At 42.4% G+C, this 23,006-nt stretch overlaps 1 protein-coding gene across 2 annotated transcripts in view; it reads right to left on the reverse strand.

Annotated features, from left to right (window-relative positions):
- The window catches only part of INO80D (INO80 complex subunit D), a 48,257-nt gene extending 25,520 nt beyond the window's left edge, over window positions 1-22,737 (reverse strand). Inside the window, exons 1-6 of one of the 2 annotated variants that reach the window (XM_075153431.1) lie at window positions 22,221-22,737; window positions 20,808-20,877; window positions 10,614-10,709; window positions 10,262-10,508; window positions 3,749-4,497; window positions 484-592 (exon numbers count right to left, since the gene is read on the reverse strand). In XM_075153431.1, the coding sequence (XP_075009532.1) occupies window positions 484-592; window positions 3,749-4,497; window positions 10,262-10,479 (1,076 nt within the window). In that variant the 5' untranslated portion in view covers window positions 10,480-10,508; window positions 10,614-10,709; window positions 20,808-20,877; window positions 22,221-22,737. The remainder of the gene's footprint in view (window positions 1-483; window positions 593-3,748; window positions 4,498-10,261; window positions 10,509-10,613; window positions 10,710-20,807; window positions 20,878-22,220) is intronic. The other variant, XM_075153432.1, reaches the window with a different exon arrangement.
- Between the last annotated feature and the right edge of the window lie 269 nt (window positions 22,738-23,006).

Below are 23,006 nucleotides of genomic sequence, written 5' to 3' on the forward strand. Positions count from 1 at the left end.
AAATGCCATGCCCTTTAAAAAAACACATTAAAACACCATCCTGCACAATTACCATAAGGATTAATAAGTAAAATGCAGCAAGTTTACTAACAAAGTTATTCACAAATAGTAGGAAAGACAAGAAACCAATAGCAACTCCCTTCATTTGGTTCTAATTCAGGAAATACCTCTACTACAAGGCACACAAGTTCATGAATAAATCCCACTAAACTCAATTAAATTTAGGCAAATAAGCTTAAATTCTTTCCTGATGCATCCTTCTGATAGCAGACTGCTCAAAGGTCTCTAAGTTAGGTGGAAACTGGGACAGAAAGCAACAAGCTGTTTCATAGCTCTTACAAAAAAATGAGTTCAAACAGTCCTTTGTTTCAGCAAAGCACTTGAACAAGTGCTTAGGTTCCACTGACTCCACTTGAGGTGAAGTTCACATTTGCATCACTTATTCCATCAAGGCCAGCATGAATACTAAAGAATCATACTCACTCATGTCTCTCATAGCCGAGGGTCTCTCGGATAGACCATGCAACCTGGTAAGGGGAGGTTTGCTCTGAATCCTCCAACTCTTCTCCACTGTCTTCAGACCAATCCAGCCCTAAGGGAATTGAAAACATGAAAGCTGGATGAAAAGTATATCCACCTCATGTAAGTCTCTGAGCAACCTATGGCACAAAAGATGAATGTGTAGTATAGTCACAAGCATAATTATGTTTGATTAAATCATATAATATTCTCGATTACACAGGAAGAGTTACAGTGTGCAAATAGCATGCACCGATTTTTGTCAAATTTGAGTTTTCCTTTTAAAATCCTTATTGGCTTTTTTACCCATAAGTACTGGAAGAAAAATCACCAGCTTTCTTACCCACAGGAAAATATCACAAGCTTTCATACCAATCACATGGAATCTTTAGAGACAAGGCAAGAGAGAAGTCCCTGTCACGAAGAACTGACTGCCTGGCAATTTTTAATACTGTATGATCTAAATAGGCCACTTTCATTTCTGTTTATATTCTGACTCCTGCTCTGTGCCAAAACGGAGGGAGAATAGGAAAACCATAAGACGGAGCAGCATGGACAGAGATAGATACACAGCTACACAGGATCTTCCTCTGCTCAGTCTCTGTAATTGCCTGCCAAATGCATACACTAGCATGAAAAGAGAGCTAGAGAGATGCAAATACTCCTGCACTTTCACTAAGCAGCATGCTTTCGCTTGATGATGATGCAGTGGGATCAATTTATTGTAATGCACCAGCAGCCTCAGTTAGTCAAGCTAAACACAATCGTTGAACAGGACAGCCAGAAACTGAGTCCAGTAAGTTCTCAGGTGGAACATTTTATCTGGAGCTTCATCTTTTGCAGTTTTTCCTTCTCTCTCCCACAGCCGTGGAATTCTTGCCAATTCCTTGCAGCAGGTGGGATAAAATCCCATAGCTGCATTTACAAGCCAGCATTATTACTTTTTCATTTTCTTGTGTGCTCCTTGAAAATGGAGCAGCAGTTGGGATAGAGTTAAGGAGCACTTTATTTTTACTAAAACTAAACTAAACGACTATATCTGAGATTATTCTAAAGTCAGATGCTTTGAATTTGGGAAATGCGTCAGTATTTGGTCACCTACTTTCAGAGTTAGACACACACACACACACACACACACACGGAATACAATTGCCAGGAGCGCCTTCATCATTTAGAAGCAACACCTTTAACATAAACCAGAAATATCAGAAACCCTATTTTTCAGGAACTTCAGCATCCTGAAAATTCTATTCTTCGTTCCTGTTTTTAAGATATGCATTTGAACTAAATTAAGATATCTTAAGACATTTGATAAAATGCCAGAATTATACTTTCAACTTAAATGTTTTTTTAGTCTCGCCCTTCCATAAAGGAATCCAACTTAATCATTGGATAAAGATGTCCACAGTTGATACCATGTAACAAATTATTTACCCAAAGTTTAAAAATAAAATCAGAAGTTGTGTTGTTTTGTTTCTAATGAAACAGAAATGAAGGAATAAAACATAATCCAGATTCAGCTATACTCACACTGAAGACTGCAGTTACATCAATATCCAATTACATGGCTCTGATGTAGGTACACATAAAACTGGCTGCACCTTTTTAAAGATTCTGTGCAGTCATCTCTAGTGCTACTCTATCATAAAAAAGAAATCCTGAAATTCTCTGAACCAGCATAACTAGTCTTTAATATTAAGGCATATTATGAATAAGAAACAAATATATTTTCCACTCTCACATAATGAATATGTGAATTCCGTTACTTTGCCAAATATAAAATGTTCTAACTGCATACACATACAGTTATGCATCTGCATAACTGTACATTTATAGGTCTAATCAGTTTTTTTACTATGCTTTTTTTAGGAAAATGTATTCTCTTCACCACTTGAGAATGTAAAACATTAAACACAGAAAGTGATCTTTCTACAGACTTTCAAACGCGGGTCACTTTCTAAGCTATTGGGGTCTGTGACACTCAGAAGCACCTCTGGAGTTGCCATTCCTCAAAAGACCTGCATTATATGTACGATCATCAAAGCAGTTTTCTGAAGAACAACGTCCTTTGGAAACATGCTATGGGATGCTAATTATCTTCTGAACAAATAGTCAAGATATCCCATGAGTGCCAAAGGGCAGATTTTAACAGCAAATTAAAAAAAGGTTAATTGAAATAGCAAAAATTACAGATGTTTGCAATTAAATAAGATGTTATATGAAGAATGTCCAGATTTATTTGAAGTCTTTTTTTTTTTAAACATCATAAATGGCATTCCTGCTCTAATATACACACTGACTCCTGTTTCCCTTTTCCCTGTCAGTATTTCACTTGTTAGAAAAGTACAATCTAAAACTAAGGGAAAAGTAAGGTAACTTTGGAGGGTGAAGGAGACAACAAGGCCAGCTAGGCCTGTATTCATAATAATAATAATTCATACCTAGGTCTGTATTCATAATCAGACAAATAAGCCACAAAGCCTGCTGCCTTTTTAAAGCTTTATAGAGCACTACTGCCATAGCAGTAAGTTGGTTATATTTACTTACATTTTCACAAGCAGCAGTTGATTATTACAGTTTCTATATAATAAGTAAGGAGACTATTCCTGCACTGGTATGTGGACAAGACTCCATCCTCCAATTACCTTCTGCAACAGTGCTGCCCTCCTGCAGTAATCTTGTGCTTTCTTTCATTCACATTCTGTATGACCCCAGAATAGGCCCAGTGGAGAAAAATTCTCTTTTCCCAGTCAAATTTTCCCAGTCAAGTCAACTGGAAATTTGGATCTGCACAGAAAAATGGGCCAAATCTCCAAACTTTTACTTGCACTCATTTTATAATGTGCACTTGTCACATAACGTTCAATCTAACCTTGTCCATTCATGTAGGTAGGTACAGCTGCGCCACCTTTACTACTCAAGTTGCAAACCTGCTGTATGATGTCTCTATCATCCAAGCAATGCTTTGTACACCTCAGCTTGATTTCTCAAATGGTTAACAGGACATTAAGAAGAATAAATAACCAAAATGCCATAAACCATATGCGATGGGTCCAGGCATTCCCTTCTCAGAGAACAGGGCTAAAGAAAACACCAAGAGATGACCTAGTTCAGGGTTATTTTGTAAGGACCACACGTGAATGCAGGACAGGGCTAGGAAGACATTCCTCTTTTGTCTTTTGGTTTCAGGTTAAAAAATAAGCAGGCAGTGCATCTACTATCTACCCACCTAAATGTGGAAACAGATCAGTGTCCAGCTGCTGTTTTCGAGTGCACAGTTTCACCAGTCTCTGTAGCCGGCTCATGCAGGACGAGTGCGGAGAAAAGGCTGTGGCTTTCATGAGGACCCGATCAGTCCTTGGAGGGTCCGTGACAGGAGCCCTAGCGGGTGGCAGGAGAGGCAGAGGTCTCTTGTTAGACAACTGCCGGGCTTGTGCTATAGTGTGTGTGGTGGGTGCCACTCCCTGCATTGGTAGGCTGGTGTTCGGAGGTTGAGGTGACTTGCAGACTACGCCCTGCGGTAGCCCTGTCGGCTTTAACGAAGCTGATGAAGGTGGCAGATGGGAGTGCTGCTGCTGCAGAGGCTGCTGCTGCAAAGGTGCAGGAAGGGGGCTAAAGTGCTCTTGGCGAACTTTTAAAATCTCTGTCTCTCTCTGGCGCTGCCTGTTTTGAGCCAACTTGCTCTGCAACTTTTTCCTCACTGTTGCCCCTTTCTTTAGGTCATCATCCTCCTCGTTGAAAGCAAAGGGGTCTTCTAATTCTGCCTCCAGGTAGTGGAGAGGAAGCCTAGCCCCTGGAGGGGAGAGGGACATCCCATCCAGTCCATTGGGCATCTTCAAGGCCAGGGTGGGCACTGTCAGACTGAAGGCCATAGCATCCATCTGATGCCTGACCTTTACCTCCTCTATGGGATCATTCTTTTTCTTCCTCTCCTTTTTCGGTATAAAGCCAAGTACCTGCAGGTGGCTGTTGCAGTACCTTTGAAAAGTAAAAGCAGTCAGTTATTAACTCAACTCTTTAAGTAAAATTTGAAGAAAACAGACATCACTAAAGGGAAATCTACACACGCCCATCTCATGTGAATTTAGATCGAAACACAAGAGGTTTTATAAGAAGTGTACACAACTGCTTCTAATACAACAGGTTACTGTGGTGTTCCCAACCTGTAACAGAAAACAAAAACTTATACAAGTCACAATTTGTAATCTTAAGATATAAAAGTCTTCAGCCATTATTCATAGGAGATTCACACACAACCATTCAAAATATTTACTCTCTAATAGGGTAAATACTCACAAAACAAAGCAAACAAAACAAATGGACCGTCTGATACATAAACCAGTAAGAACTCAAGCCATTAATGCTGGTAATTTCAAAAGCTCCCAAGAAAAAGTACATTGAAGACTACTTCCTTTCATTCAGCTCTTCCTCCACTGGAAGTAGTTAACATTTTCATCAACGCACACATTATTGCTATGAATTCCACTGTAGTAGGGAGCAGTTTCTTATATGGACAATCTCACTAGAGATCCCTGCTGAGAACGGTGACTATTTGCACTTAATGAACAAGTAGCATAAATATTTAAGTTCTGTTTTAGTAGTTTAACATGATGCATTTTGTAGCGAGAGGATTAGCTGTATGTTCTTCAAACAAAAATCTAATTTAAAAGAAATTCTCTGCTGCTAGAAAATTTTTACACAATGCCAGGAATATGTATACATACAATCCACAAACATGGACTTTAAGCTCTTCTAATATAAAAAAGCTTTTAAAGTCACGTTATTAAAAAAAAAAGGGAAAAAAAGGAAAAAAAGTCTTTGAAAGTTTGTAATGAAACTTAAAAGGAGAAGAGTTAGAATTTATGGCCACAGATAACAAACTAAGAAGTAAACAATTAATTTTTGTCTGATTAAAACAAGCAGGTGATTAGGAATGTAGGAACCATGATCTGATCCTTTTCCTGTTTCACACAGGCAGGCCCTCCGGCCTCTGTAGAATGCCACCAGCAATCAGACTTCCGCCTTTGCAGGATCCCATCTATAACCTGCAGCTTATAGATGAAAACAAAAATATGAGGAAAAGGTGATGTCTACACTAACGTATTAATGAACAAGCTAAGGATATATCCATGAAGGTATTCATGGATATGAATAAGGACAAGACAAGGAAATATACCATGAAGGTATAGAATCTGATCAGTATGAATCTGAAAAAAGTAAGTATTGTTGAACAAATAGGTTAAAATGAAATTATTCCTGGCCTTCATGGAGAAAAAAATAACAGAAAAGCCCAAACCAAACCCCCCAAAAGGTTTAACACTTCAGTTTAGTGACTTTCAACTTGCTGTTCCACCCTTAAAGAAGCAATGTGTGAACTGCTTCTAAAGGGTCCATAAAAGGTAAAAAAGAAAAAGCAAATTCATATATGTTCCTTAACAACCTCCATACATGTAGCTTCTCGAGGGATCCACACCCATAAGGATTCACAAATCAGAAAAGGCTGAAAAGTATTGCTACTTATTATTGTCTAAATAATTTCTTTATTACATTAAGTTGTAAGTAATAAATAAATCTAAATGAGGCAAGCTGAAAGCCAGCAATGTGTGGAGTCCTTATTAGAACACAGTGGAATACCATAAATTCATACTGAGACATGCACTTCTAAAAATAAAATTATATAATGAGGGCTCAATAAAGCTTCTCTTAAAGTCAACAGCACTATTTCCATAATTAAAATTAAGCACTTTTAAAATATTTTGTTTGAACAAGACTGATGAGATGAGTTAGAACAGCATTTTTACTATGACAGAAGAAAAACCAATAAACAGACAAGACAAACAAAATGGAATTTTTTCCCCTCTTATTCCAATAAAAAGAGAGTTTTGCTCAATGTGAATGCTTCCTTTATATTGTTCAGAACTTAAATATTGCCACCTTGTGCTTGTGCAGGTGCGAGGAGGTAAAACTGGCTAGTCTGTTTTCATTGTGAAAACCAAAGAGAAAGCAAAAAATAGAAAATGTGAATAAACCTATGAAAAGGTAATTAGTTTGCTAACATTCTCTGACTTTTAGGCTATTAAGGGGTTTGCTTGTTCGTTTTAACTCTAACAGCATCATTTTTATATGGCAGAGAATAAAGCTTTGGCTTTATTGGCAACTGCATCACTGAAAGCCAACAATATCTTACACAGGCATCACCTCTAGACACAAACCCATAGACAACAGGCTACAACATAATGAAAATATGGATCACATGCACTCGCAGACTCCAGTACACATTGACTTGGCTCTGTACTTTACGCTCTGTCTATCAACTCTCTGTGTTCCAGCATAACCGAGGCTAATACACCTTGCCCGCTGGACTAAAAGGAGCAAGAAGAAGCTGGGAAGAACACTTAAGTCTTCTCTGGGTAGAGAAGACTACACGCAGGCAGTTTTGGCTAGGCATAATTTATTAGCACCAACTCAACCTTGGCCTTATCAGGCTCTAGCTGGTCCCATGCGGAGCCAGGCAGGCACGCACACCCACTTCCCCGTCCTTCAGGTTCCAGGATGGCATTTTAGTTGGCAATGGCCCAAACTGGCTCTGACTTTACGCGGTGCTGCAGAGACTGGTGCAGCCATTAACTGACTCTGCTGGAACCAGTCTATAACCAGCTGAGTTAAGGCAATAAACTCTTTGGATCAGATGTAATGCCAGGAAAGGCATTAGTAGTTCATGCTCCATGGAAGACAGATTACTGGGAAGACTGGAATAGCACCTGCAAGTAGCACAGTCCATTTCACGTGGCTCTGAGCATGAAACCACTAGGGTCAAGCTGGCCCTACAAGAGCCAATTCCGATGTGCCTGTCTTAGTGGCACAATTTGTCACCTCTATAACCCGTGTGTGAGTTATTCTCAGCTGACAGTATCACACCGAGTATCTAATATAGTTTTTTTCCCCCTTCTTTACTCAGTGCCAAAGGCACTTATTCTCTGCAGGTGGGTTTGAATGCCATCAGCACATATGGTAAGCGCAGTGGATTGATATCCATTAGAACTATCGTAACATGAAGCACACAAAAGATGACGGGCTCTGAAGGCTTCAGCTGGACAGTTTCCCACATCACTGGGAGGGCAAGAATCCAGACAGCAAGGTTTTCCACCTACCACCGCATTCTGCTTCCCAGTACATCCCAGACTGGTATCACGGTTCTGTCACTTATTTAAAGGAAGATCCAAATAAACTGAAGAGCATCTTGCACATTAACAAAATATTTAAAGATTCTCTTGAAATAGGAGAACTAGAGATAAAATGGTGTTTAACCCAGCTAAATTGTAATAACCCTATACTTAAAAATTAAGTTGAACTTCATTATCTATGTGTGTATTTGGGTAAGAAAGAATTAGGAGACATGTATTCAGAGGAAATATAGATACAGAACCCATATCTGTATCATCTGTATATATTCTTTAAAAAACAAGATAGTGAATAGAGAAACTAGACTTCAAATAAGGCAATGAAGTCATGCACTATTAATAGATTTAATTTGTAGAATGTTAATGGTTAGTAAGAAATCTAATAATATAGCAGCATATTAAACATCTTTGTGCCTGGTAGCATCTCATTTGTCTGGGGTCAAGTGATAATTTTTTTTAATTATCTGTGGTCAGACTATGAAGCTTTTGGCATACAATGCATGCATCCTGGTAAGACATTTTATTTTTTACAATCTTTAAAAGTGTATAAGAAGATAGCTGTCAGAGCATCATACAGTCTGCTTCTGATCATGTACAGTTACGTGTCCAAAACTGTGACAAAATGACCATCTGACAGTAATTTTGTACACAGAAAATTAAAAGCTATGAGTGAAGAACTCAGACATAGCAAACATTTTTATATCGAACGGAGTGTGAAAAAAGTCTTCTAAGAAACAGATACAGGTTTGCCTGCCAAAAAAAAAAAAAGTTTAGAGCAGGCACACTTATCACTAGCATTCATTAAATTTTATTGTTAAAATTAAACTCTGCCCTGAGAAGCAGTCTTTTAAAATATTCTTTCAAAATATCACATCCTCTCATTTGAAATTAAAAGTTTATTTTCTCCTTCAGACACCTGCTGTCCTCTTCAAGTAGTGTAATGTGACACTCGACATGCAACTGAATTATTCTAATATAACATACACCAGATGTCATGACCACACTTCACTTTAACTTGAGAAAAATCAAAAAGAACAAAGTGTGAACTCAATTCAAGGTGTAAAGAAAAATCTCAAATTCCATGGGAACATATGAGACCTAAAAAAGTGTCATTAAGTACTATTATTTCTATTGTTTTTAAGTATGACCCCTGGTAAACAGCAACTCTGGCTCAGTCAGCTCTTGCATCTGAAATTACAGCATACCATTTGCGCTAACAATTTCCATGATCATTTCTGCGAGCTTATTTCCAAAGAGCCTCAACTGTACAGTAGCAAAGAAACAGTCACCGACTGTCAAATTACAGCTTAAAGTTATTCATCTTGTGCCATTTGAGCATTTGCCCTACAGCTTTTGACAAACATTCATGTTTTTTTCTCACATCATCAGTCTCCTCAACTGAAATGGCAGGTGAAGTGCAAGTTAATTTAGAGCACAGTCCAACTGTTGTTTCAGACAAGAGAGGGAGCTGTGAGCTGCGAAGGAAGTTATATGTAGGGCACAGTGGGAACACTGCTAATAATGCAAAAGGTTAGTGAATGGCAGCTAATAATGTGAAAGGTCAGTGAATAGTGGTTTGATTATTTTTTGGCATATTTTGTTTATATTTTAGGTTAAAAAATCGTTTCTAACAGAACAAGCCTCACATAGTTAACACACACATTAATTAAATACTGTGTTACTGGCAAAACCTGCAACAATGACTCTGAAAAATTAAAGTCATATATACCTGGCAGCCAAGATGAGACAAATTCTGCTATTTCAGCCCAAGCAACACCAATGAGACTGGTGTTCAGGAAGTCTTAAAGAGCAAGGAAGAATGTCTTTTTGGTTACAGTATGGGCTGCAATTCAGGAAAACTGGTTTGAATTCCCAGCTCTCCAACAACTTCAAGCACTACCTCTTGCAAGGCATTTAATACCTGGGCACCTTGGGCATCTCCATTTGGGCAGGCAGGGGGAGAGAAAGGGGGGAAGCAAAGAAGAAAGGGAGTGGAAAGCACTTTCCCAGCTGGCTCATCTGTTATCAATTAATATTTATTTTATTCCAGTAATACAACATTACAGATCAGTACCAAATCACAAACACTGAATTGTGATTCTGGATTTGTCCCTATGTGCCACTGCTCCCTAAGCCCAGAAGGTATGCATTTTCAACTGTTTGTCCTGAAAAAGTAGATGGAAGTGTACTTTTGGCACAGCTGGCCAAACAAGCAGGCCTTTTTAAGAGCATGTACTATGAGTGACAAAGCAAATTAATTAGAACAGCAGGTATTGCGTAGCAGGTTTGATCCACACTTTATAGTGAATTTAAGAAAAGCAATGAACTCTCCTGAAAGCTTCCTTGGGACTAAGTTACTGCTCACTTTCTGAGTACCTGACTCCCACAGAAAATAAAATAAAGTTTACTGGTCTTGAAACAAAACCCTCAAAGGAACCTCCTGGAATTCATCCACTCGGGCCAGTTCCTCCCCCACTCTGAAACCAGGCAGCATCTTAAAAGCCAACTCATGCCTATGTCCCAGCCACTTCCCACTTTGCAGACAGGTAACCACAACTCACCTACGGTCCTCAGATTTGGGGATGGGGTTGGTGCAGCGTTGGCTGTTATACTTGGCCACATATTCACATTGCTTGAAGGGGGCAGTCTTGTCCTCCAGAACGTGTCTGATACAGAAGGCGTAGCCGTTAAGTCGCCTCTGCTTGCACAGTTTGGGGCTATATGAGCACAAGGGCTTATTGTCAACCTCAGAGAAGTGTATGTGTTTGCCTTCATACATCACGTGACTCTATTCCTTGTGAACATCAGCTGAAAGAACCAAAATATTAAGAGAAATCACATAAGGAAAAAAAATGCATTCATTTCTAGATTGTGTGTTTCATTTTGGCAGGAAAGAGGGACCCAAAACAATACCTGATTTTAAATCTTCTGTACCATATCAATGTTAAGAGAGAGCCCCAAGGACACCACTATCCTGGAATGACGATGAATCAAGATGAAGCAGATTGTCTAAGGAAAATATCAAAAAGGTCAAAGTCAGTCAGAATAAAATAGATATTATTATTGCTTAATAAGTAAGTGGCCAGATGTAGCCACTAAACCTGTGGTTCAGCTAGCATCCAATAAGCCAAATCCACTAGCGCAACAGTTTTCAATCAGTAATCACAGATCTTTGGAAACCGTGAAAGGAAATTATGGAGGGAAAAAAAATTCTACTGCCACCGCACTTAAACCTGTTAAACAAAACTCCACTCATCTACCAGAAAGTGATTAGGAGCTACAAGTTGAAAAAGGTTAAGCATCACACTAGATCACTTGCTTTCAGGAATCAAGTTGAATGATGATTAACCCATTTGATTGCAGAGGTTTTATTTCAAGTATCTTTGCTTACAAAAACGCTGGCGACTATCCTTGCTCTGCAAAATTTTAATTTCATCAGGCAATGCAAGAAAGCTTTTTTTTTTTTTTAAAAAGCTAGCTTTACCACACCTGACAAACAGTTTTCAGATCTTGTAGCTGCCCACAGCTTCTGCAAGCATCAATATGCAGTCATTCCTGAGGTCATTATGGTTCTTCAGAGCTTTTCCTACCTTATCGTACTTATTTTAGGTAAATGCGGGCATTAATAATGTCAGAGGCAGTATTCCCATCAATGCCAGGAGGGCTGAAATGTCATTTCAGCAAGAGGCTGGGATTTTTTCCCCCTAAAATAGACTCCTACAGTGCAACAAAATAACAAATCCATGCAATCATAAGGTACTGTTTCATTTCCTAACACTATGTCTTTGGCAATCATCTTTAAAAAAACAAACAAACAAAAAAAACCACCCCACCCCAAAGCAGCTTCAAATAAAATTAACAGTACATATATTCTGCAGCTACTCTGCTACACCCAGCTTAGCCTGCAAAAGGCAGCTTTTATTCAGAAAGGCCATCCTGAAGCACTGGAATAAACTCTTTTGAACATGGTATATTCAGTACTCAGTTCAATTTCATATGTGTTATATACCAAGCAAAGGAATGTATGTAGAGGTGATATTCAGGAAATATGTAATAAATTAGAGGCACGTGACAAATGTACAGATTACCACCTCAATCAACCTACTTGTTCCCGAGGCCCGAAACGGCAAGAACACGATTGCAAGGAGGGGGCCTACACAGACTTTGCAGGACAGATGCAGTTTCCTCCTGTGAAGGTACAAGCCTTCACTTCCCGCTGTATAAAAGAACCTTGAGAAAATGACAAGCACTATGGCACTGGGGGATCTAGAAAAGCAACTTTAAGTCACTAGGGCAAAACAAAACACCCCATCACACCTCTAACAGTAAACTGCATAAACCAGGCCTTTCATTAGCATATATCTAGCTGTAGAAGCAGAAGGACAGAATACTACTAAAAATTTAAAAATACACTTAAAATTCTTGAAACAGTTGTATATGCACACATGCAGCATACACAGCATACAGAATGGAGACGTGCTACAAAATGTAACTAGCACAAGTGCAAGCGACCTGATTAATCATTTGATAATAATAAGGATCGTTTCCTATTTCCTCTTTACATAGTATTTCCTCTTAACACATAGTTCCCTTTCCATGCACACATGCAAGCACACACACCCAGGGGCAGGGGCCTCACGCTTTGTTTACGCCGGATAGCCACAACACAAGCACGGGCATCTAATCCAGTTCCAGTCACCTTTCCCAACTTCTCTCAATGCATGGAAGCACGTGAAAGTACAGAGTACTTACTATATATATTTGAAACTAATCACTGGAGTATGACCCTTCACAACGCATCAGTCCCAAGAACAGAAAAGTTCATTGTTGGCTGTGCCCTTCAAAAACACAGAATGGGAAGAGGGAACGATCTCTTTAGCATGCTGAGAACCAAATAACCCTTTCAAACACCTTTGTTAAGGCAGATACTGACACACACTGCAGTATTATCCAGCCACAATGTGAAAGAAAAAAATAAAATATGGGAATTGTGACTTGGGTTTGGGTCCCATATGTTTGAGAGACAGCCTCTTCCATTACTATGGCAGAAAAAGTAATCAAACGAGTCTTAACTAACTGCATCTCATACACAGAACGAAGCTGACAGAAAGCCTTTTGCTCTGGAGTTTGCTCCTCTCGACAGTTAACCAGAGCTCATATTTTGTGGCATACTAGACAGGATGAAAAACTTGAAAGAACAAGTGCATCTTGCAGTTGGGTGACTCACATGCTGCTCTCTATTTCTTTCTGGTTTATTTACCACCTTCTTTTAAGCTACTACTATTATGCTTTGCAGAGTTTTTGACGGATCAATGACTCTCTCCTCTTTTGCACAACCCAGCAACATTTCTTTTCTGAAGGTTATCAAGCAACAGACCAAAGAAAAAGAGTTCCTCAGAACGGTTCCAAAGTAAACAGCAAGAAATGCATACCTGGTGTGCCTCCGTTAAGCTTCTGTAAAGAAACTGCTCTGCAGTTCCCAGCCGCTATAATCCTGGATTTATTCTTGTGCCCCCAGTCTTATTTTTGGATTTAACTCATAATTAAGTCTCATTTTTGCATTTAACTTGACTGTGTCAAGGCAGGCATAGTATTTCACTTCTCACTTGTCTGAAAGATACAGGGCACAAGTACAATGCCATATGAAACGTTTAAGCAAAAATACTGACAATAATCCTCAGGGAAACCAATGATCTTGAACATGAATTCTTGGGTCTATATATACACTAAGAGAAGTTCATGCAAATATAACTATGTTAAAAATCCTGATAGGAATCAATTAGTGCAACTACAGCGTAACAAACAAAAAGCAAGCTAATATACCTAGCAGCCAATGTTCTATAAAAAAAATCCTACAGGAACTCTCTCAAACTTGCAATTATATCTTTATTGGTAGATTCCTACACAGACTGCCTGAAAGACAGTGGCAGTATGTGGATACACTGCCAGGATCAGAGACTGAAATTGTACTTAATCTAAAAAGAGATTTTTCTTTTTACTTTCCTAGCATACTCTATACACACACACATATATGTATAAAAATAACAGAAACGTTTAAATCTATTGATTCTGATTTAGTCTGATGCAGTATTTTATTTTGAACAAAATATACAGTTTTTAACAGAGCTTTTTGCTGCTACATAAAAAGTAGCACAAGCATGAAATAGGCACGTGTCGCTTAACTGAAGAGAACTGAAACTACACTTTGCTAAATAGTGGGTGGGGGAGAAATTATTTTTGTCCCACAGGATTCAGTAAGAGATGACGGAAACATGGACTTCCCCTGGAAAAATCAAATGCTTAAGCAGCTGTACTTCACTGCAAAAATATCAGGGTACAAAACTTTCTGGAAGCTGTTTTGAGTTTTGCATTTGTATGCTACACTGAAGCTGTAGCAACATTCAACAGAAACATAATTTATGCCTACATATGCTCAAACTGGCTTTAGCCACAACCCATGAATGAGAAACCAGAGGCTGCTTCTTGAGGAACCTAGATTTTCCTTAAACAACTGCTTCTAAATAAAAGATTTTGATCAGAAGCAACGGGGCAAAGAACAGAAGAGAACCCAAAAATGCGCGTCATTGCCAAATGATGTAAGACATGACTGAGGTTTAAAAAATGATAGTAGGGGATAGGGTGAATATAGAATGGTCGTATACCATATCACACAATATTGGAACTAGGGGTACTTGATGAAGCTAGTAAATGATTGACTCAAGATATATTAAAGAAGTACTTCATTTTTACTACTCACGGGTAGTGAACTGCTGGAACTTGCTGTCACAGGAAGCTCTGGAAACAGACAATATCATCAAGTTCAAAAAGACAATAGAAAAGTTCATAGACAATGGGGACATAAGTGATGTACCTGCTAGCATGCCTAATTTAACAAATATGGATGTTGGAGGAGTAAGAGAAGAAAACACTAAAAAATGGCTGGGCTCTTCCTAAATAGCATCACTTACTCCTACTGCCCAAGACAGAACACTAGGTTGGATCGATCCCTGATCTGACCCAACAGGGTATTTCTTACGTTCTTATGAGGTTACCACTAACATCTGTAATTTGGTAACACATCCATTCCTCCCCTTCTCCCATTTTTTATTCCTGAGCAGTTGACTGGAAGAAAATCTCCTCCTTCTGGCAAAAGCCCTATCTGGACATATGAACAGCAACAAACTTAGTATCCCAGCAAGGCTTTATGGGGAGGACAGGCAGGACACAGAGCAAAGCCACGCTCTGCGACACCATCACTTAGAGCAGAGTTACCCGTCCTGCTGAGTGCAGCCAGAGTGGTCCATAAGTCAACAGAAGGTGGTTGGTTGTGAACAGAGAAGGACTTGTGGGTGATGTGACAGTTGGAGGCTGTCTTGGGTATGGCAATCACAAAATGACATAGTTTTCGATTCTTGGAGCAGTAAGGAGGGAGGTCAGCAGAACTGCTGCCTTGGACTTCCAGAGGGCAGACTTTGGCCTGTTTAGGAGCCTGGCTGACAGAGTCCCTTGGGAGGCAGTCCTGAAGGGCAAAGGAGTCCAGGACAGCTGGACATTCTTCAAGAAGGAAATCTTAAAGGGGCAGGAGCAGGCCGTCCCCATGTGCCAAAGGACAAGCCAGCGGGGAAGAAGACCGGCCTGGCTGAACAGAGAGCTTTGGCTGGAACTCGGGGAAAAAAAGGAGAGTTTATGACCTTTGGAAGCAGGGGCAGGCAACTCAGGAGGACTACAAAGATGTCGCAAGGTTATGCAGGGAGAAAATTCGAAGGGCCAAAGCCCAACTAGAACTTAATCTGGCTACTGCCACAAAAGACAATAAAAAATGTTTCTATAAATACATTAGCAACAAAAGGAGGGCTAACAAGAATCTCCATCCTTTATTGGATGCGGGGGGAAACATAGTGACAAAGGATGAGGAAAAGGCTGAGGTACTTAATGCCTTCTTTGTCTCAGTCTTTAAGACTAAGACCAGTCGTTCTCCGGGTACCCAGCCCCCTGAGCTGGAAGACAGGGACAGGGAGCAAAATGAAGCCCCCATAATCCAAGGGGAAATGGTTAGCAACCTGCTACACCACTTAGACACACAGAAGTCTATGGAGTCGGATGGGATCCACTCAAGGGTACTGAGGGAGCTGGGGAAAGTGCTCACCCAGCCACTTTCAATCATTTATCAGCAGTCCTGGCTAACCGGGGAGGTCCCAGTTGACCAGAAGTTAGCAAACATGACGTCCATCTACAAGAAGGGCTAGAAGGAGGATTCGGGGAACTACAGGCCTGTCAGTCTGACCTTGGTGCCAAGGAAGGTTATGGAGCAGATCATCTTGAGTGCCATCACACAGCACATACAGGACAACCAGGTGATCAGGCCCAGTCAGCATGGGTTTATGAAAGGCAGGTCCTGCTTGACTAACCTGATCTCCTTCTATGACAAGGTGACCAGCTTAGTGGAAAGGCTGTGGATGTTGTCTATCTAGACTTTAGTAAAGCCTTTGACACTGTTTCCCACAGCATTCTTCTGGAGAAACTGGCTGCTCATGGCTTGGATGGGCGTACTCTTCACTGGGTAAAAAACTGGCTGGATGGCCGGGCCCAAAGAGTTGTGGTGAACAGAGTTGGCAGGCAGTCACAAGTGGTGTTCCCCAGGGCTCAGTATTGAGGCCAGTTCTGTTCAATACCTTTATCAATGATCTGGATGAGGGGATCGAGGGCACCCTCAGTAAGTTTGCAGGCAACACAAGTTGGGCGGGAGTGTTGATCTGCTTGAGCACAGGAAGGCTCTGCAGAGGGACCTGGACAGGCTGGATCGACGGGCCGAGGCCAAATGTACGAGATTTAATGAGGCTGTGTCAGGTCCTGCACTTGGGTCACAACAACCCCAGGCAACGCTACAGGCTTGGGGAAGAGTGGCTGGAAAGCTGCCCAGAGGAAAAGGACCTGGGGATATTTGTCGACAGCTGGCTGAATATGAGCCAGCAGTGTGCCCAGGTGGCCAAGAAGGCTATCAGAAATAATGTGGCCAGCAGGAGCAGGGAGGTGATCGTGCTCCTGTACTCGGCACTGGTGAGGCCGCACCTCGAATCCTGTGTTCAGTTTTGGGTCTCTCACTACAAGAAGGACATGGAGGTGCTGGAGCGTGTCCAGAGAAGGGCAAAGCAGCTGGTGAAGGGCCTGGAGCACAAGTCTTATGAGGAGCGGCTGAGGGAACTGGGACTGTTTAGCCTGGAGAAAAGGAGGCTGAGGGGAGACCTCATCGCTCTCTACAACTACCTAAAAGGAGGTTGTAGTGAGGTAGGGGTCAGTCTTTTCTCCCAAGTAACAAGCGATAGGACAAGAGGAAATGGCCTCAAGTCATGCCAGGGGAGGTTTAGATTGGACATTAGGAAAAATTTCTTCACCGAAAGGGTTGTCAAGCATTGGAACAGGCTGCCCAGGGAAGTGGTTGAGTTACCATCCCTGGAGGTATTTAAAAGATGTGTAGATGTGGTGCTTAGGGACATGGTGTAGTGGTGGATTTGGCAGTGTTAGGTTAACGGTTGGACTTGATGATCTTAAAGGTCTTTTCCAACCTAAGCGATTCTATGATTCTATGGTTTGCAAAGGGACTGTAAAAAGAGAAATGAAAGACTTAAATACACACAGGTAACACCTGTGCAACCATCAGTACCTGCTGTCAGGCATAGGAAGAAGCCAGCTCCCAACTGCTTTTCATACCGGCAAGCAGGCATAGTCAGTCCCCCTACAGCACACATCAGCTCCAAGACAACAAAGCTGTAGTTCTGCCCTCCACATACCCTCTCTCCCAAAACAGTTAAACAGTCCTTCAGAGAGGCTGGGAAACAGTGTGGTAGCAAACTTGGGGGGGGGAATCTTTGCCAAACCGTACTGAGTATCAGCATAATGTCATACAGAAATTTGGTACCTGACATCATCTGTAGTCTACAGAGAAGTTAATGGCCTAGTCACTATTAGAAAGCCCAAAGCATTATAGCCCCAAAACTCAATCGGTAATTTTGAGAAAACACCATGCTGAAAATATTAGAGTATTTTATATCATTTGGGTTGGATACATTCTTAAACGTATGCTCAGAACTTGACATTCAACGTACGTAAGACCCTTTTAGGCAATGGAATCCCCAAATGCATTGTAAATTGCAAGGCAATTATATGTCAGTGGTTAAAAGATGTATAATTAAGAGGACTGAGCTCAGAGCTTCACACATTGCATCCAAACAAAAGCCACGATTAAAGAGGTCTCAACTGTGTTGTTTTGTATTTGCTAATACTAGCGCAGATTTTGTGTTAAATTGCTTGGTGTGTTCGTGTCATCTCACAGACAAGGTACAATCATCTACATATGCTTCCAAAACCATCAGCATGGGGCCAGAAGTGGAACATGGGTCTCCAAGAACCTCAGCTTTTCCACAAACACAAATAGCATAAATAGTAGTTTTGTTGATTCCCCAACTTGATCAAGAAAGAACAATTCCCTGTGCTGCTACTGTCTGACCCTTTTGCTACGACTAACAGTAAATACATAGATTTTAACATGTTTGGGCAACGTGGAATTTCATCCACTCACGAGTTGAACAGAGATCATAAAAATCATTGCAGAGAGACATGCATTTAAAGCTACCTTACAGTAAAACCTTTCAGTCAGTATTAGTAAAAACTGTATTATTAGAGAGAAAGCAAAAACATTCCTTTTTTCTATTTCATACAAAGAGACTTTAGGCAACTAGTACCTCTCTGTGAAGTGCTCTGTTCTGTCACGAGAAGCTGCACCACATCTAATTGTGGTCGACATCAACACCACAAAGTTGTAACTTCTGTCCCTGTTCCGTGATCTAACCATAACTTTGGCTTAGTCCTGGTCATTTAACAGTTCAATTCTCTACTACGCTCAGCTATCAAACCAAGCCTGCTGTAATTCTGGAAACGAGAGTCTCTTTGTTAGTAAAAGCATCCAAATGGAGACAGAAAACACTGGGAAGCAACCAAAGTCAACTACAAGAGTTCCTGTGGGGAACACTTTTATTAACTAGAGCACAATCGTTACTCAAGAAGACCTCTGAAGAGCCCCGCACAAGTCAAGGTACTGCACACACATGCAACTACCCAGACAGATCAAGGCACTTAACATGTTAAGATCTTACTAGACATTTTTAGTTACCACCTGGAATTGTATTTTGGACTACTTTTTTTTCATATGTTAAAATCTACCTAGGAAGATAGAAGCAGCAATATTGTCCTCATTCTGCCTTTTCAGAAAGCTTATTACTTCAACTCTGCAAAAAGGCAGTTTATATTGCATAAGGATGTCCGATATATTAACAGAAAAGCAGCAGTATATTTTAGGCAATATTGGTAATATAAATTATGCTTCAGAATATAATGCAATAAATACAGAATTAAATTTAAGCAGTATTTCTAATAATAATAATGGCTAGAGAACTTACAGACTTGTAACAAGTTTCAATCAACAGCAGAAAACATAACTAAGAGGAGGGAAAATAACTCGTTTTGTTCCAAAACTGAACACGTTCTTTTTGTTTTCCTACACAAAATGAACTTAAGCAGGAATTTTAATTTCAGCTGATTCACTCATCTGATAAATACTACCTTAAAGAAAACATGACAAAGACAGCCCACAGCCTAAAAAACATCAAACATTTAAGACTCTAGGAATTTTAGAAACTTCAGAGGATTTCTAAAGAGAAAAGATATTAAGTAGGAAGATTCATAACTGTCACTAAGAGCACATTTCCTAGAGATTTCAATAAAATAATTTCCTGAAGATGGCTATTCCTGACCTAAGGTTCAAGACAGGCTCCATATCTTTGGAAGTCTTTTGAACAAGGATTTCTCTATTCGAGCAGAAGGTCTCAGGCCCCAGTCCTGCAATCACATCCTCACAGGCAGATTCTCATGCTTGCACAGAAGCACACTTATTTCAACGTGGCTAGAAACAGGCCCAGGTTTTGCCAGGGCAAGCGGGGCTGCAAAAAGGTGGCCTCCAGATGCAGCAATAAATGGAACATTTAGGCCATTGCAACATCGCAGAAATGCACTTTAAAACATTATCTCAAAATATCAAAACCATGATCCTGAGAGAAAGCAGAGACTAAACACACCACAGCATACCTTACATCTGTACTTGAACGAAAAAAAGGCTGTAAGTCCAAGTCTTTTATTTATTCAAGTAACAGATAACCTGCACTTGCATATGAGGTTAAACAAAATAGCTTAAGTCGTCTTTTTAGTCCCAATGCTGCGAAGACAAACAAGCTTATTTTCGCACAATACAGGAATATCATTCTTGCTTCAGTGGGAATACTCAATAAATAAAATAAAGCAGTAGAGCTCCTCACAGAGCAGCCTTTTAGCAGTTATAAGCTATCAAAGTTTCAATATGGTATTACAATAAATTTGTACCTCCTGAGGATTTACCATACTGTGAGAACATGGTACATGCAACTCTGTAGGACCAGGCCTTACATACAAATTCATTCACTCATCATAAAAATATTGAAACATCAAAGTAACTCCCACTAAGTAAATTTCAGGTTGCTTTCTGTAGATAATTCAGCTTTAAAATTAATAAAACTTGTCTGATGTACGTGTGTGTTATAAACAAATCACATAAAAGGCTGAAGATGGCTGCGAAAATGTCACCAGGTTGTAAGCGACAGCTTCATACAAAACACAAGCGCTCCGGTTCATCCATCAGCAGCGGTACCTGGTGGGGCCCGGCGTGAAACATTGCCAGTACAGGGCTGCCCATAGGAGAGGGCACTCGACTACAGGGGAACGATGCATTGCCCTAAATTTGCCAATTTTCTTTTTAAGTCTACCAATCCTCAAAAATTGAGAACAGCCTTAAAATAAACCTTCATCATATGTTGTTAAGTAACAAAGTTAGAACTAACTATAGATCTACATATTTTAATCAGATGGCATAATATAAGGCTTTAAGGTAAGCGTTACTGTCATTTCCAAAATTCAATTGAGGTTACCTGCACAAAGCCATTAGCATTTTGAGCTAAAAGACATATCAAGGAACATTTGACCAAAACTAGACACCTCCCACATTAGAACCCGGAGCTATTTCACCTGTGCGGGGTGAAGCACGTTGGTGGGTTTTCCAGTGGACTCACTTCACAACTACCAGACGTTCTTTTCCCTGAAAGAAAGGATCCTTTCATTTTCAGTCCTGAGGGGCAGCGGCACCTCACAGGGACCCCCTGCCCCAGCGAGACCCCAGCCTGTGGGGACAGCTAGGGCCCTCCGGGGGGGACATGAGAGGGGGCCAGGGCCCAAGTCCCGATACAGCCCTTGCTGTGCAGGGGCTGCTGAGGCGATCCCTGCCCCTGGCTGCAGGGCCAGCCAGCGGGCTGTTGCCCCCGTCTCGCCTATGCCAACCCGTCCTGGGACAGTGGGGGTGGCAGAGGGTGGCCCCCGGCCCGGACCCCGGCAGGGCTGAGGTGGCTGCCTGCCCCAGCACGTGGCGGGGCGCAAAGGCGAGGCCGAGGCAGCCCCTTGCTCCTGGCCCTGGCTCCCAACTTCGGGGGCCGGTCGGGGGCCCCCACGTGCAGGCAGCTTACGGGGGGAGGGGGGGTGTCACTCTGGCGGCCTCCCCACACCCCCAAAACCGCCCCCCCACTCCCTCCCAAAAAGTTGTGAGGTGAATCACCCCGCCGCCCGCCCGGTCGAGGGGGAACCCCGCCGGGGGGGGGGAAGGGGAGACGGGACGGGGGGGGGGCCGCGGCCGCGTCTCGGGGCGCCCCCGCCCCGCCGGCCCCGTCCCCACGACCGCGGGCGCGGGGCAGGCGGCGGCGGCGAGGGGGGGAAGCACCCTAAAAACGCCGCGAAACTTTCCAGGCCGCGGCCGGCGCGGCCCCGCACGCCCCGCGGGACCGGCACCGCCTCCGCCGCGGCGGCCCCGGACCGGGCTGGGGGAGGGGGCGCCCCCCCCACCCGGCCACCTCCACCGCCGCTCATTAAAAGTCATTTCGGCAAATTAATGCCGCCCCCAGTCCCCCCGTCCCGCTGCCCCCCTCGCCCCGCCGCCCCGCGGAGGGGGGGGGGGAGCGGCCCCGGCCGAGGCGCCCCCGCCGCCTCCCCCAGGCCGCCAAGCTCCGGCGGCGGCGGGGCTCGACCCGCTTTGGGCCCGGGGCCCGGCGCGGGGGGCCCGGCGGGGCGGGGAGCGGAGCTGCCGGGCCGCGCCGCGCTGAGGCCTAGCGCCCCCCCGCCCCCGTTCTCCCCCGCCGCCCTTCACCTCCCGGGCAAAGGCGCCGCGCCCCGACCCTCCCGCTGGGCCCCGGCGACCGTCTCACCCCCCGTCGGCGCTCCTCTCGGCGCCCGAAAGCCTCAAAAACCCCCCCGGCTCCCCTCACCCCCCGCTGCGGCCTACACCGCCCCGGCCGATCCCCGGCCTCGCGTAGCCCGCCTCCCCGCCCGCCCTGCACCCTTCGCACCGCCTGCCGCGCTACGCGAGCCCGGGGATGCAGGCCGGGCCTGGCTTACCTTTCCAGCTGCTTTTTTTTTCTCCTCTCTCTCCTCTCCCCCCTTTCCCTCTGTTGGGCTGACAGATCAGAGTTTCCTCCCCAGCAGAGGGACTGGGAATGGGCTCGGGCTCTGTGCTGAGGAGCTGCTGCCCCCCTGGCTCTGAGAAGATCCTGCTTTTTGTGGGGAGGAAGCTTTGGGGGCTCTTTATTATTTTAAAACTACAAAGTGCTCAGAGGGTAGGTGATTATTAAGGGGAATCCCTGAATATATTCTCCAGCAAAGAAGGCAGGGCTGCTGGGGCTGCTCAAGAAGAGAGCCAGCAGCCTCCTACAGCACCACTACAGGCACTGAGAGGACATAACATCAGAGAGCGGCTCCTCTGCCCTCCAAAACAACAACTTTCCTACCATCTTGGAGGTAGTAGAGAGGGAGAGAGGGAGGGGGAAAAGAAGTACAGAAGGTTTTTATAAAGTGACAATTTGGGGGAGGGAGCCAAACGGCCAAAACCAAATTTTTTATCATTTATGTGACTTTTTATTTTAAATAAAAATAAAATACAAAGGCATGTGGCTGAAGAAATAATTTTCTTTATAACCTGTTAAGATCAGCTTTCTGGAAAAAAAAAATTAAAAGGAGGTACGGTAAAAAATATATTTTTAGTAACTTTGTTTTTCTTTAAAAATTAAAAATTCGTGGTTTTTTCCTGTAATTTATAAAGTTTATAACTTTTTTGTCGTTGTGTGATAGTTCTAAAAATTAATGTGTAATTGTGAAAGTTAGTATAACTTTTTTTTGGTACTCGTA

The sequence above is a fragment of the Calonectris borealis genome, chromosome 6 (genome assembly GCF_964195595.1).
Source record: "Calonectris borealis chromosome 6, bCalBor7.hap1.2, whole genome shotgun sequence".
NCBI lineage: Eukaryota > Metazoa > Chordata > Aves > Procellariiformes > Procellariidae > Calonectris > Calonectris borealis.